The following is a 13,143-nucleotide window of genomic DNA, read 5'->3' as shown; positions in this document are numbered from 1 at the left end:
GGATCGTTTTACTTGGATTATCACAAAAGGCCTACATCGATAAGGTGTTGAGTAGATTTGGCATGAGCAATTGTGCACCAGGAGACATGCTTGTAGCAAAAGGCGATAAATTTAGTTTGCACCAATGTCCGAAAAATGAACTTAAAAAGAAGGATATGAAGAGGTTTCCCTATGCCTCAGCAATAGGAAGTCTCATGTATGCACAAGTTTGTACACGTCCGGATATTGCGTACATTATTGGAATGTTAGGCAAATATTCGAGTAACCTAGGTATGGATCATTGGAAAAAGGCAAAATAGGTTATGCGTTATTTACAAAGAACTAAAGATTATATGCTCACATACCGTAGATCTAGTCATTTAGAGATCATGGGATATTCGGACTCCATTTTTGCGGGGTGTCTTGACAGCAGGAGATCCACTTCAGGCTACATTTTCATGTTGGTTGGATGAACAGTTTCATGGAAAAGTGTTAAACAAATACTTATTGCTTCTTTCACCATGGAGGCAGAATTCATAGCCTACTACAAAGCATCAAACCATGGGATATGGCTGCGGAATTTCGTCACTCAGTTGTGAATCATTGATGAGATTGAGAAACCATTAAGAATAAATTATGATAATAAAGCCACAGAATTGTAATTCTAAGAACAACCGAAGTTTGTCAAAGTCCAAACACATTGACATCAAGTTCTTGGTTGTGAAAGAAAGAGTTCAGAGTCTTCAAGTATCGATTGAACACACAAGCACAAACTCCATGATTGCGGATCCGCTCACTAAGGGTTTGCCACCCAAAGTATATCATGAGCATGTCACACATATGGGTGTTGTACATATTGATGATGTTCTAGTATAGTGGGAGTTAGTATTTAGATTTTGTGTTTATTTTCTTGATATGATATTATGTTGTGTTATCTGTACAAACCTTGATTTTAAAGACTATTGTATTTGAATTCTCTGAATTGAAATGATGACTTTCAGAAGCAGTTTAGCATCAAGTGTTGAAAGTGGAATTTGACTATTTTTTAGTCATAAAGTAGGACCAATTGGAAATAGACATAATAAAGATCACATTTTATGTAATTTCCATGCTACACATCCATACTTGATCCATGTTACTAATTTTGTTAATGTTGTGAGCATTGATGGGTCTAGTTATAATTATGATTAATGAAGGCCACTTTGATCCTATGTTAGCATAACTAGTAGACCGGATTGTTTAAGGATATTAGGATAGGATAGCAAATATGAGCTCAATAAAGTACTATCATGAACATTGTTTTGTAATATATGTGGTCCAAGTGGGAGATTGATAGAAAAAATGTGGACCGACATCATATTAACCATTGTTCAGGATTTAGCTATCCATATATATACATATGATTTCTATTCGTTCTAGAGTATGGGCCACCTTATGTGTAGAGCCCAATGCCATCACGGGTCTTAGATGATGGGCCTAAGACTCGTGAGGCCCAATAGCCAAACGGTATGATCCCTAAGGTAGGAGGGTATAAATCCAAAGAATAGTGTTTGTTCTTTAAGGATAACAACGTTTTCAAAATAAAAACAGAACCTGTTCTCTCTGACTTCCCATCGTCAGAGAGAATTCTTAGAAAATGTGGTGCCCTTCATAGCCTTAGAAGATCTACACCTCTTCAACACAAACAAAATGGATTCGGGTATGTTCCATAAAATGAAGGCATATTTTGAATTATCACCAAACATATGCAGGATATATATATATATATCCTGCATATGTTTGGTGATAATGGAGAATGAACATCCCACACTCTAATCAGTACCCAATGCCAGACATGACGAGGGTTTTTCTTTGGAACATGGATAGCCTACAAAAAGAGAGCACCACGAAAGAACGCTAGTTTGTAGTAACGAATATCCTTTTTATGCCAAATTCAACTCAGTTGGTAACAGTTTCGTATGATAAGTCTTTGCGATTGTGGGATTCAGCCAAACCAACCAACCGTTTGGTTACTTTTATTGTGCACATTTCATATGTTATATCCATGGATCTCCACTGGCCAATCATCTAGGAAAACTGATGGATTTGGAATGAGAGCTCTAGAATTTGCTAAATAGTTGGGTTCATCTCAAGGACCCAAGACGATGGTTCACACTTGGAAGACGCTTTATGTAGATGTTTCAAGCGGGGAGCTATGGATAAATATTTTGCATAAGTCTCCTAAACATGGCCTTGCAGGCTTGCATCCAAATCCTAGGCAGATTATCTTCCTTTAATAGAAAGAGTCAAAAAGGGATCCAGAACAGACCTTGACTTGGATTCAAAAGCACTTCTCCCAAGGTCAAAACTTCTCTAGAGTACATTTACCTTTTCGTTGCTGTCAAACTGAAAGCCTTCTGTGATTCATCTCCATTTCTCACAACCCAACTATGACTACGTTTAGCCAAGATGACGATTTCGCCTTCAGGAGGGGTTCTCTAAAGCCGATGTTGTGCTCAATAATTCAGATTGTTGCGGTGGGTTTCCTTGCTAGTGATCCAATTTGAAAACCCCCATCTTCGTTGGTGCTTCCCATGCAAAATGGTAATTCCCATTGACAAAATGGAAGTAGATGATATGCTATTGGATATTGTGAAATTGGTGAAGGGGCCATCCAATCATGATATGTCTTGGTTTAGGGCATGATAATGGGGAATTTTACAAAAGAAATTTTCCAAATCAACTTTCTGGATTATCTCAAGCATGACGATAACCTCAAAAATCTTCCTAGAGAGATGAGTGAATTGGCAGCAGGTAGAAAAATGGGAAATATGGAGTTGGTGGTGTTTGCAATGGTAGAAATGATGCAAATTTCAAATGTCTGATCACTTGTAATTTTAATATATTTTATAATTTTCATCAAATGGTAAGAAAAAGATCAAATCCTTATTTTTATTTATTTTTTAATTAAAATTACAAATTACATTATAGGTATTAAGGCACATATTTGGAAATTTAATTGGAGAAATTTTATTTGAATTGAAGATAATTAATTTATTTCAATTTTTGTGGAGATGAATTTTGAACTAATATAGTAAATCATTTCTAATCTAAATTTTATGATTTTAGTGAAAACTTTTTGCTTTTTTTAATAAGATATCTACACAAATCTGTGGAGTTTAAATTCATTGAAAAATTGGATGATTTACAAGACAAAAACAATAGTTACATGTATTTGAATTTCTATTTTAATTTAAAAAAATTATGAATTTATTATAATTTCATTTATTACAAAAATTAGGTGATGTATTTCTTCTCTCTTGTTTGTTTTTAATCTTTTTACTCTTTGATTTAATGTATATTTTTGTAAACATTTAACAACAACTGGTTAGTATGGATGGTGGCTAAGGGTTTGGTAAATTGCTATGCTTGACTATCTATATATTTTTTTGTATTTATTTATTTATTTATTTTCTATTGATGGTATAGATTTGTTTCATAACTCAACCATGATTTAAGGATGTGTAAAATTAGGTCATGGATATGATTACAATGAATTGAAATATGTTCAAATTCATATTATTTTTTAATTGTGTTATCAATTGGTGATATCAAATTGGTAATATCTTTGACATTATCTAGATTGATATAATCCATCAAAAAAAATAGTTTTAATAATTTATTTTGACTTTATTGATCTTTTTCTTTCAACCAAACTCCTCTTCCATAGTTATCCATTAAATGATAGTCTATTGGAAAACATTTCACAATGAGCAAGTAATTACTCCAATTCACATAAAGCAGTCAAAGAAGTAGTAGAAAATGTCACGATATTTCGGCAATACAGTGCCCGTCAACGCGCTACAGTGCCTCTATTTTCTTGCTGCTGAGAGGATTTGAACCCCAAATCAAAAGGTTTGGGGTTCATCCGCTTACCACCTGAGCTAAGTTGCCCTTGATATATAATATGCAACAATTATATATATACTTAAATTCATTATATAAAGAAAATATAAGAATATTTTAAATAGCAAATTAATTATAATTATTTTATAATTAAATGCAAAGTCTTTTAATTAATTACCAAAAATATAAAAATTATATAATTTTCTTCATAATGTTTTTAATATCATTAATAATTAATTAAATATTAAAAAATTATATATATATATATATATATATATATATATATATATATATATATATATATATATATCATTATTTATTTTATATTGTTTAATTAGTATGTTTGCAATATGGATGATTTAATATTATTTTTACATTCAATTGTAATTAATTTTTATATTTTTATTGAATTAACTTAGGTTAATTTGATTATTTAATTATAAATTGATATGTTTATTTTAGATGATTATTTGTGATTTATTTTCACATTTAGAATTAAATTAAACTAGTTAACTTAGCTAAATTATTTAATTAATTTAATTAACATGAAATAGTATATTTTGAATATGAAATATGTTTATTTAATGAATTTAATGTGTACAAATTATTGATATTTAATAAAATGAAATATTTTATGTGACTTTATAATGAGAACAATTACAAAATTAACATTTCTTATAGATCGACATGATGTAATTACATCAAATATCGTAAATTATATCATATATATATATCAAATTTTTCAATAAAACAACTTTAAAATGTCAATTATACTTCTAATTATATTATTATGAGGTTTTTCTTGCATTTCCATGAGTTTTTAACAATTTTAAGTCTACCGATATTTTTTTCCAGAATATCCGCCGATATATCTCCGATATATCCGATATATCTCCGATATATCCGATATATCCGTAAAATCGAAGTATCGATATATCCGTGATTACCGATATTTTCTTCCATGGTTGTAACAACGTTTTGACTTAATTAATCAACTTAATATGAGAGACTTTCCATCCATTTTACCTGTTTGTATTTTCCAAAGCTAAGCCCCGATTAAAAAAGAGAGTAATACCTATGTTTCAGATACACCTAACCCAACCAGTGATAATCCATTAATGATATTTCTTAAATACTTTTTATATAAAACATAATGTTTTTAGAATCAAACCTATCATTGAATAAAAAAATTTACTAATTCATGGTTCAATGGTTGGACCGGTGATTGAATTATAGTTGAACCAGTAATATTATAAATATACAATTTATATAGTATTAAAATAAAAAATAATTATACAATTTTAAATATATTAATATTTTAACATTTTATTAAATAAAAGATATGTAATGTTTAAATATTTTAATTAATTTTACCTATATATTAAAATTTATATAACCAATTATTTTATCATTTTAAAAAATATTACATTATTTTTACTTATATTATTTACACTTCTATTATTATAAAATTTTTGAAAAGGATCATGTCTGTTATTATTTTGGTTTGCAATATTAAATACAAGGCATAAAGTAGTTGAGTGGAGTTAAAACCCTCTGAGGCTTAGGTCCAAATGTCAAATCCTCATCTCTCCTATTCCCACGTCAAAATCAGATGAGGATAAAATGAAGTTTATAATGGCCATTCATTCAGAGCAAGTTACAAAATAAAATTTGTCGTGTCACATGAGCTCTACACAAACAAAAGATATATAATTGCTTTCAAACTAAATAAAGGAAATAAATGATTTTAGTAATTAATATATATTACAAAAATAAATAGAAATAGTGAATTTGATAATTAAAAGGTAATTATCAATTTTCATTAAAAATAACTTAAAATATTATCTAATTATGTTCTTCCAAATTTTATAAATGTTAATTTCATAAAAGAGTAATATTTCAAGGTTTAAAACTCCAAACATGTATACAAAATCTCAATGTCTCTTCAAACCTATAAATATAATATATTTAAAAGTTTTTATAAAATACAATACAAAATCAGAGATACCACTCAAGCTTCAAGAACTCTTCAAGCTTAGCCTTCGATCTTCAGGCCCAAATTTGAAGATTCTTCAATCTCAAATTTCAAAATTCTTTAAACCAAAATTCAAATGCTTAAAGATTCTTCTATTCAAATTTCAAAGGTTTCAACATTATTTAAGAGCAAATTGAAGATTTGAAGATTCTTCAAATACAAGTTTGAATGTTCCAAGTTTATCAAAAACACATGTGAAGTCGATCAAAAATTATCTCAACCATTTTCAATCTAAAATTAAGCATTCAAACCCCTCATACCAATGTTATTTCCTTTTGTATACAAGACTTGGGGGACTAGATAGAGGTTTTACCAAAATCTATGAATGAAATTTTTTCAATTTGACCCTAAATTTTCTTGAAGGGAAAATTATGTATATGAAATTTTATATGTCTGATGGGACAATTTCTATATCTCATTTCTTTTTTACTTAGAATCCAACAAGCATTTTAATCTCATAATTTCTTCTTTACTTGTATAAATATTTTATACAACTACAATTTATCACTTTAATGATCTTATATTATATTTGAAAATATAATTGTGTAATATTATTGTATTGCGTATGTTGTAATTATTTATGCATTGTTGAAATTATATATGCAACAAACTTTTTGGTTTTTTAATAAGATATCTACACAAATCTCTAAAGTTCAAATTCATTTTAATTTAAAAAATTTATGAATTTATTTTAATTTCATTTATTACCAAAATTAGGTGACGTACTTCTTCTCTCTTGTTCGTTTTTAATCTTTTTTCTCTTTGATTTAATGTACATTTTTGTAAACATTTAACCACAATTGGTTAGTATGGATGGTTGGTAAGGGTTTGGTAAATTGCTATGCTTGACTATCTAGATGGTAAACTATTTCTAATCTCCACATTTGCTAGATTGGCCTCCAAGCTCAATCTCTACGTAGTTATAGACTTTCCATCCACTTTACCTATCTACATTTTCAAAAGCTAAGCCCTAACTAAGGAAGAGAGTAATACCTATGTTTCGGATACACCTAACCCAACCACGTGATCTTAGTGATTAATGATATTTCTTGAGTACTTTTCATAAAAAAAACATAATATTTTTATGATCAAACCTATCATTGAATTAAAAAATTTATTAATTCACAATTGAATAATCGGAGCGATGGTTGAATCACAGTTGAACTAATAATATTATAAATATACAATTTGTATGTTTTTAAAATAAATAATAATTATATAAATTTAAATATATAAAAAAAATAAAAATTATTACTATTTTATTTTTCATTTTTAATATTATATTTAGATATATTAATATTTTAACATTTTATTAAATAAAAGATATGTAATGTCTAAATGTGAAGATATTTGTTAAAATTTAATTAATTTTACCTATATATTAAAATTTATATAACCTATTATTTTATAATTTTAAAAAATATTACATTATAAAATTTTTGAAAAGAATCATGTCTATTATTATTTTGGTTTGCAATATTAACCTATTATAGATAGCCCGCGTGGAAGTTAGGTTGTTGGGCTTGAGGCCCAATTTGCCACAAAATTAAGGGATCCAAACTTGAGCCGGTAGACCAGTTCACCGAGTTAGTGGTCAAACCGAGTCATGCCACAAAAAAAAAAAAATCACTTTGTTGGAGAAATTTTTTTTTTTTTTTTTTTTATAAAAAAAAAAAAGGATTTTTGCAGTTTGTTTAAAAAGAAAAAAGAAAAAAAGAAAAAATTGTTGGCAATAATTTTTTTTTGCAATTTATTAAAATTGCAATAACACAAACTGGCCAAGAGGTGTGTGCACACGTGTCAGAAGCTGATCCTCCACCTGGAGATTCTTGGCAACCAAACTTGGAGTACATGTCCCAAAACCCTCAAGTTCAATTGACCTGTGAACAAGCTTTGGAACTCCAAGAGGGCATCGATCCAGGGAATTGTCATGCCAATGTATTGTCAGTTGTTGAACAGCTAAGAAACACCCTTTCCTGCATTTGCATTTCACTCTGTTCTTCGTATTGCGCAGGAGGGATGTGCAATCAACAGCTAGTCTTGGAGACCCTTGCCCTAGAGTGCTAAAAAGCTTCATGGACAAATTCAGTGAAGAACCTCTCCATTCATCCACCCATGCTGGTTTCAAATTGATAGGCATTCCTCATTTGCTGTTCTGGATCTTCAAATTTTCATGCTCAAACCACAATCAACTCAAGCAGCACACCTTCAATCTGTGCACGTTTTTCATTCGCTTTCAATCCCAGTGCCAGGGTAGAGGGGAAGACTCCAATAAAAGAAAATACCAGGTGACTACATGCAAGGCTCAACTTTGGTGGAATGGATCTTGTCCTGACCTTTAGGGGCGCTGGTTTCTCTCACATCCAAGCTCTGTAAATAAGGTGATCAACTAGCCAAGCTCTGGTTTCTTAGACAGTTCTACCTACCTAACAGTTTTATACAGTTTTGTTCAAACTTCAGATAAGGAAGGTAAGCTCGTCTGTGGAGGTTGGAGAGTTATGATCTGTTTCCACATGAAAATTCATTGTCAACCATCTTGAGGCTTTAGATTCCAGTAGTCTAAATGTTTGGACGGGAAGGCTGGTTTTTATTCTCAAATGACAGGGCTACATAAGAAACTAAGCATTGACCATCTAGGCCTGCGCGCATCACACATTGTATCAGATAGTAGATGCTCATTAAGAGTTTTAAAATCATGTCATCCCCCTCTGAGGCATAAGATCATTCATAACCATAACATAATGGAATATGTGGTATCTTCCCAATATGCTTGCTGCTTTCCATGAGCTGGTGATCCTCTACTGCTTCCGTCAATGGAAAATACTTGTACGCCTGTGATTGTAGGCCAAACATTCTTCTCCACCTCACTCACAATTACAGATTTCTTTTCCAGACTTCTGTTTTGCAAACCAGCCACTGCAGAAACAATTGCCATTTAGTACAAACTTATCCAATGTATTTACAAATTATTTAATACAATCAAATAACCACTGTTACTGACACATGGAGTTTTGTGCATAAATTTACTAGTTTGGGTAGTGATAACAGGGCTGACAGAAGCAAGGTTCATGATCCGAAAACAATAAAGAAAGTATGATATACAAGCAACTTGTCAAGAGATCTATCAAAAAGCAAGACAGACCCAATTAAAAGCTGTGTCAAGAGAGAACAAACACCTAAAAAATATTTTGGGATGATACAAGAAAAACAAATGTCGTAATTAGAAAACCATTGCTATTTCAGAGGAAAATATTAAATTCCTGAGTGTTTCCAATTATGGAAAATGTAAAACATATTTTCCTTGGAATTTCCATATACCTGACCAGATCAAGAAACAGGATTTCCAAGAAGTAAAACAATCCAGAAAAAAAAGAATTTATGGTAATTTGGTTTTTCCTTGGCTTGCCAGAATCCACCTCAGTTCTGAACTTGGATGAGATTAATCAAATTGAATCAACTCCAAAACTACAGAAAAATCTTCTATAGAGAAAGTGGTACCTTGCACTGTAAGGCACCTTGCAAGTAAACCTGAAAGATTTACTTCTGCAACTGTTCCACCCTTAAAAACCAATAATAAAAAGCCTTCCATCAACATTTAAACTATCGATGTCTCCCTCAAAGTAGGCCCGTCCAATATTATCCAGTATAACATCAATACCTGTCATTCAACATTTTTGGAGTTAGATCTTCACAATCGGAATCAAGTGGAAGATGACTACTTATCTTTTCAAACATACCAGACTAGTGGATTTGGTGCACTAAAAAATTAAAAGCAATTCCATCTTCAACTGAAATTATTGTTAGGATACAATAGAATATACCTTTCCCTCCTGTTTCCTCCACCCAAGCAACAAAGTCTTCTGTCTTGTAATTGATGCACACATCTGCTCAAAGATCCTTACAAACAGCTAATTTTTCCTCGTTTTCAGTTGTAAAAAATGGTCGAAAACATGTGAAGACAAGGAATTGGTGCCATGAGATGAGGTAGAATAGTGATGGCAAACCTGCTGTAACAAATACCCTTGCTCCTCGGTATTTCGCTATTTGAATAGCAAACGTACCAATTCCAATTGAACCCCCATGAACCTGAAATATTATCAGTCCTCATTTCACAATTCATCCATGCATAAAAATTCCATCTGGATAAAGGGGGAAAAAGTGTTTGCCATTTGGATTGTGCATCAATCACCTATTTGATGATAGGAACAACCAAAAGTAACTCTTTGTGGTACTCATCTTACTTCAACATAAAATTTCTTCTTTTGGGGTAATTAATATCAGCCATCCAACATAATTTTCCAGAGAAGGGTTGAGAAATTATCATGACAAACCATGCAATCAAAAACAACATGGCCTTGGATGCAATGAAATCGTGAGACGCGATGTATCTAAATAAGAATATGATGATGTAATGTTTTAATAAAAACCATGGCTCTTCTGCCTCCCTAATCCAATATTGATGCACACACATTAAACACCAACAGTGTAAATTTGTGCGCATTGGACTTTTTAAACCATTAGAATATGCACAACCCCATTAAGCTAAGTTATGTACTGGTAAATATATCAGGCATCAGAAAATAAAAAAAAATGAAAATTCACCTGGAATGTTTCTCCTGCAGACAGTCGGCTCATCATTAAAACCAAACAGGATATGCAACCTCAGGAATACCGGCAGCATCCTTTAGAGAAACACCAGATGGGACAAGAAGAACTTGCCCAGCTGGAACAGCCACTTTTTCAGCATACCCTCCACCACAAACTGTATACCACAAGAAAGAAGAGCACACATCTGTATACCACAAACTGTCATACAGACATGTACCATGTACCATATATATTATGAACTTGTACTCAGGAGGAAGCAAAATCACATAAAGTATAGCATTAAAATCGGTGCTTTCTCTCCTAATCACTAATAGAGAGTAATGGAGTGGATTCCAGTGTTGCCATGATTCACAAAACATGACAAAGGAGATGGCCAATAGATCCGTTACAATATAAAGCCTGTTTGCTTAGTAGAATGGAAAATGGTTTTTTCATAAAAGCTTTCATTTTACAAAATGAAGACCATGAACATGTCCATTTCAGAACCTTTTAAATTGATAAAGTGCTTGCAGTTTTTAAAAACAAGTTCTGAAATAATTCATTTTCAGGAAATATTTTCAGGAAATATTTTCAGAAACAAGTTCTGAAAGTAGGCTACCAAACATGTTTTCTACATCTATTTCCGTTTTGGAAAAGAAAACACAGTTCTTATTTCTGCTACCAAACCAGCCCACAATATCTGGAAAAATTTTCAGTAAGCAAATTGGTAATGAACCCATAACCTTACACTGACCAATTTTCTTACAACCATAAATTTGAAAAACCAATAAGCTCAATAATTAACATTTATTGATACACAAAATTAATCATAAAATCACAAACTTATCATAAATTTCCCCAAAATTCTCAACAAAGACTCCTTAACACAAACACGAACAAAAAATTTCCGTTTTCGCAATCAGCTAACCTCCTTATTTACGCGTTCCTGGTGTTTGATAGCCGAGAAAAATACAGGAACAGGAAAAAATATTCAGTAATTGAAATACCTGATCGCCAACCTTCCATCGAACGACGACCCTTCCAACAGCTTCGATGATTCCAGAACATTCGAGGCCGGGGTAGGGACTGCCGCCTTTGAGGGAGGGTGCAAGCCCTTTCCCTGAAGCGTATCTGCTCGATTAATGGTAGCGGTGTCCACTCTAATTAGAACTTCATCATCTCCAATTTTAGGGTTTTCGACTTCTTGCACTTGGAGAACTTGGGGATCACCGGAAGTGGCGATCATTACGGCTTTCATGGCTACAGGCCTGACTGTTGAAGCTACTTTTAGGATATGAATGAGAGGAAGATGAGGCAGTTAGGGTCTGGCTTCGAGGTGAAAATTAATTCTGAAGAATTATGAATCTTCCTATTCCGGAGGGTTTTCGGAAAGAGAAGGGGTTAGGGTCACGGGATTTAGGTTTCCGGGATAAGAGGAAGACGAGGCAGAGGTTAGGGTTTTTCGGATAGCTATGTTTGAGGAGAAAACGGGGCAGCAGTTAGGGTTTGGGTTCGAGGTGAAAATTAATTTGGAGGATTAATTTTGATTTGGGTTCAGTGTCTGAAAATGTGAAGACTCGAGAAAGAGGATCATACACTTTTGTTTTTTTTCCTTTTTTTTTTTTTTAATTTATTTTTAGCCATATCGGATGCTTAAGTGGTAGATTGGAGGGCATATTGGGTATTTAAAAAACCCAATCAGCACATAAAAACCTAATAATATTTTTTTATATTTTTAATAATGTGTTAAATATAATTCCAAAAAGAAAATAATTAAAACTAATTTTATTCAAACTAAAGTTTAAAGGAACAAATAATCTAAAATTTTGATTTTTTATTAAAAGAATATGTGTTTTGGGGAAAATAACCTTCAAAATATCTACTTAGTGAAAATAATTAATATTTCAAACTTACACTCAAACCCTCCTCTCTCTCTCTCACCTCTAGCCAACTACAACTTTTTTTTTTTCTTCATTTTTGTTTACTTTAATAAGACAAATGAGTTCATCATTACAATTATTATTTTTAAAAGAAAATAACTTTAACACGAGGCAATTATCATACCGCATAATTTTTATTTATTTTTTATCTTTTTCCCCTCATCTATAATATCCCCATCTTCTTTTTGCTTTTTTTTTTTTTTAAATATGTTAGTTTGATGAAATCTTTTTAATTTAATTTTTTTAATATTTCATTTTTTTTATTTATTAATTTTAATTATTTATGGACATTTTTAAACATAAAATAATAATATATAATAAATAATTAATAATAATAAATTTAATATAAAAATAAATACGTGATGAACAAATTTAGAGATTTAGGACATAAAATCATAATATATTCAATTTTTTTATATATTGGTTTCCTAAGGAATTAAAGAAATTCATGATTTTAAAAAAAAAAATATTTCATGCTTTATTATTAAAAATATAAATTAAAATAAGAAACTCGATGTTTTAATCTCCCTTAATTTCATAAAATGGTTCAAAATATGATACAAATAAAAATAAGTAAATTCATATAAATTAAAATGAATAATATTGCACCCTAATTAGATTGGCTTATTTCCCATCATTTAGAAATATTTCACATGTTATTATATTTGTCATCCCTCCCTTTTTAAAAACAAATAATTGTGTAATATATTTATCAAT

At 31.0% G+C, this 13,143-nt stretch overlaps 1 protein-coding gene and 1 pseudogene across 1 annotated transcript; both read right to left on the bottom strand.

Moving 5' to 3' along the window:
- Positions 1–8,465: 8,465 nt before the first annotated feature.
- On the bottom strand, positions 8,466–12,163 carry LOC109121560 (uncharacterized; annotated as a pseudogene).
- Positions 10,537–11,744, bottom strand: LOC132252614 (uncharacterized). The gene is made up of 2 exons (XM_059739557.1): positions 11,494–11,744; positions 10,537–10,705 (listed from the first exon to the last, which is right to left on the bottom strand). The coding sequence occupies exons 1-2, from the start codon at positions 11,742–11,744 to the stop codon at positions 10,537–10,539; spliced, it is 420 nt and encodes a 139-aa protein (XP_059595540.1).
- Positions 12,164–13,143: the final 980 nt, after the last annotated feature.

The sequence above is a fragment of the Vitis vinifera genome, chromosome 9 (assembly GCF_030704535.1).
Source record: "Vitis vinifera cultivar Pinot Noir 40024 chromosome 9, ASM3070453v1".
In the NCBI taxonomy this organism is placed as follows: Eukaryota; Viridiplantae; Streptophyta; class Magnoliopsida; order Vitales; family Vitaceae; genus Vitis; species Vitis vinifera.
This window is presented reverse-complemented; position numbering and strand designations above follow the sequence as displayed.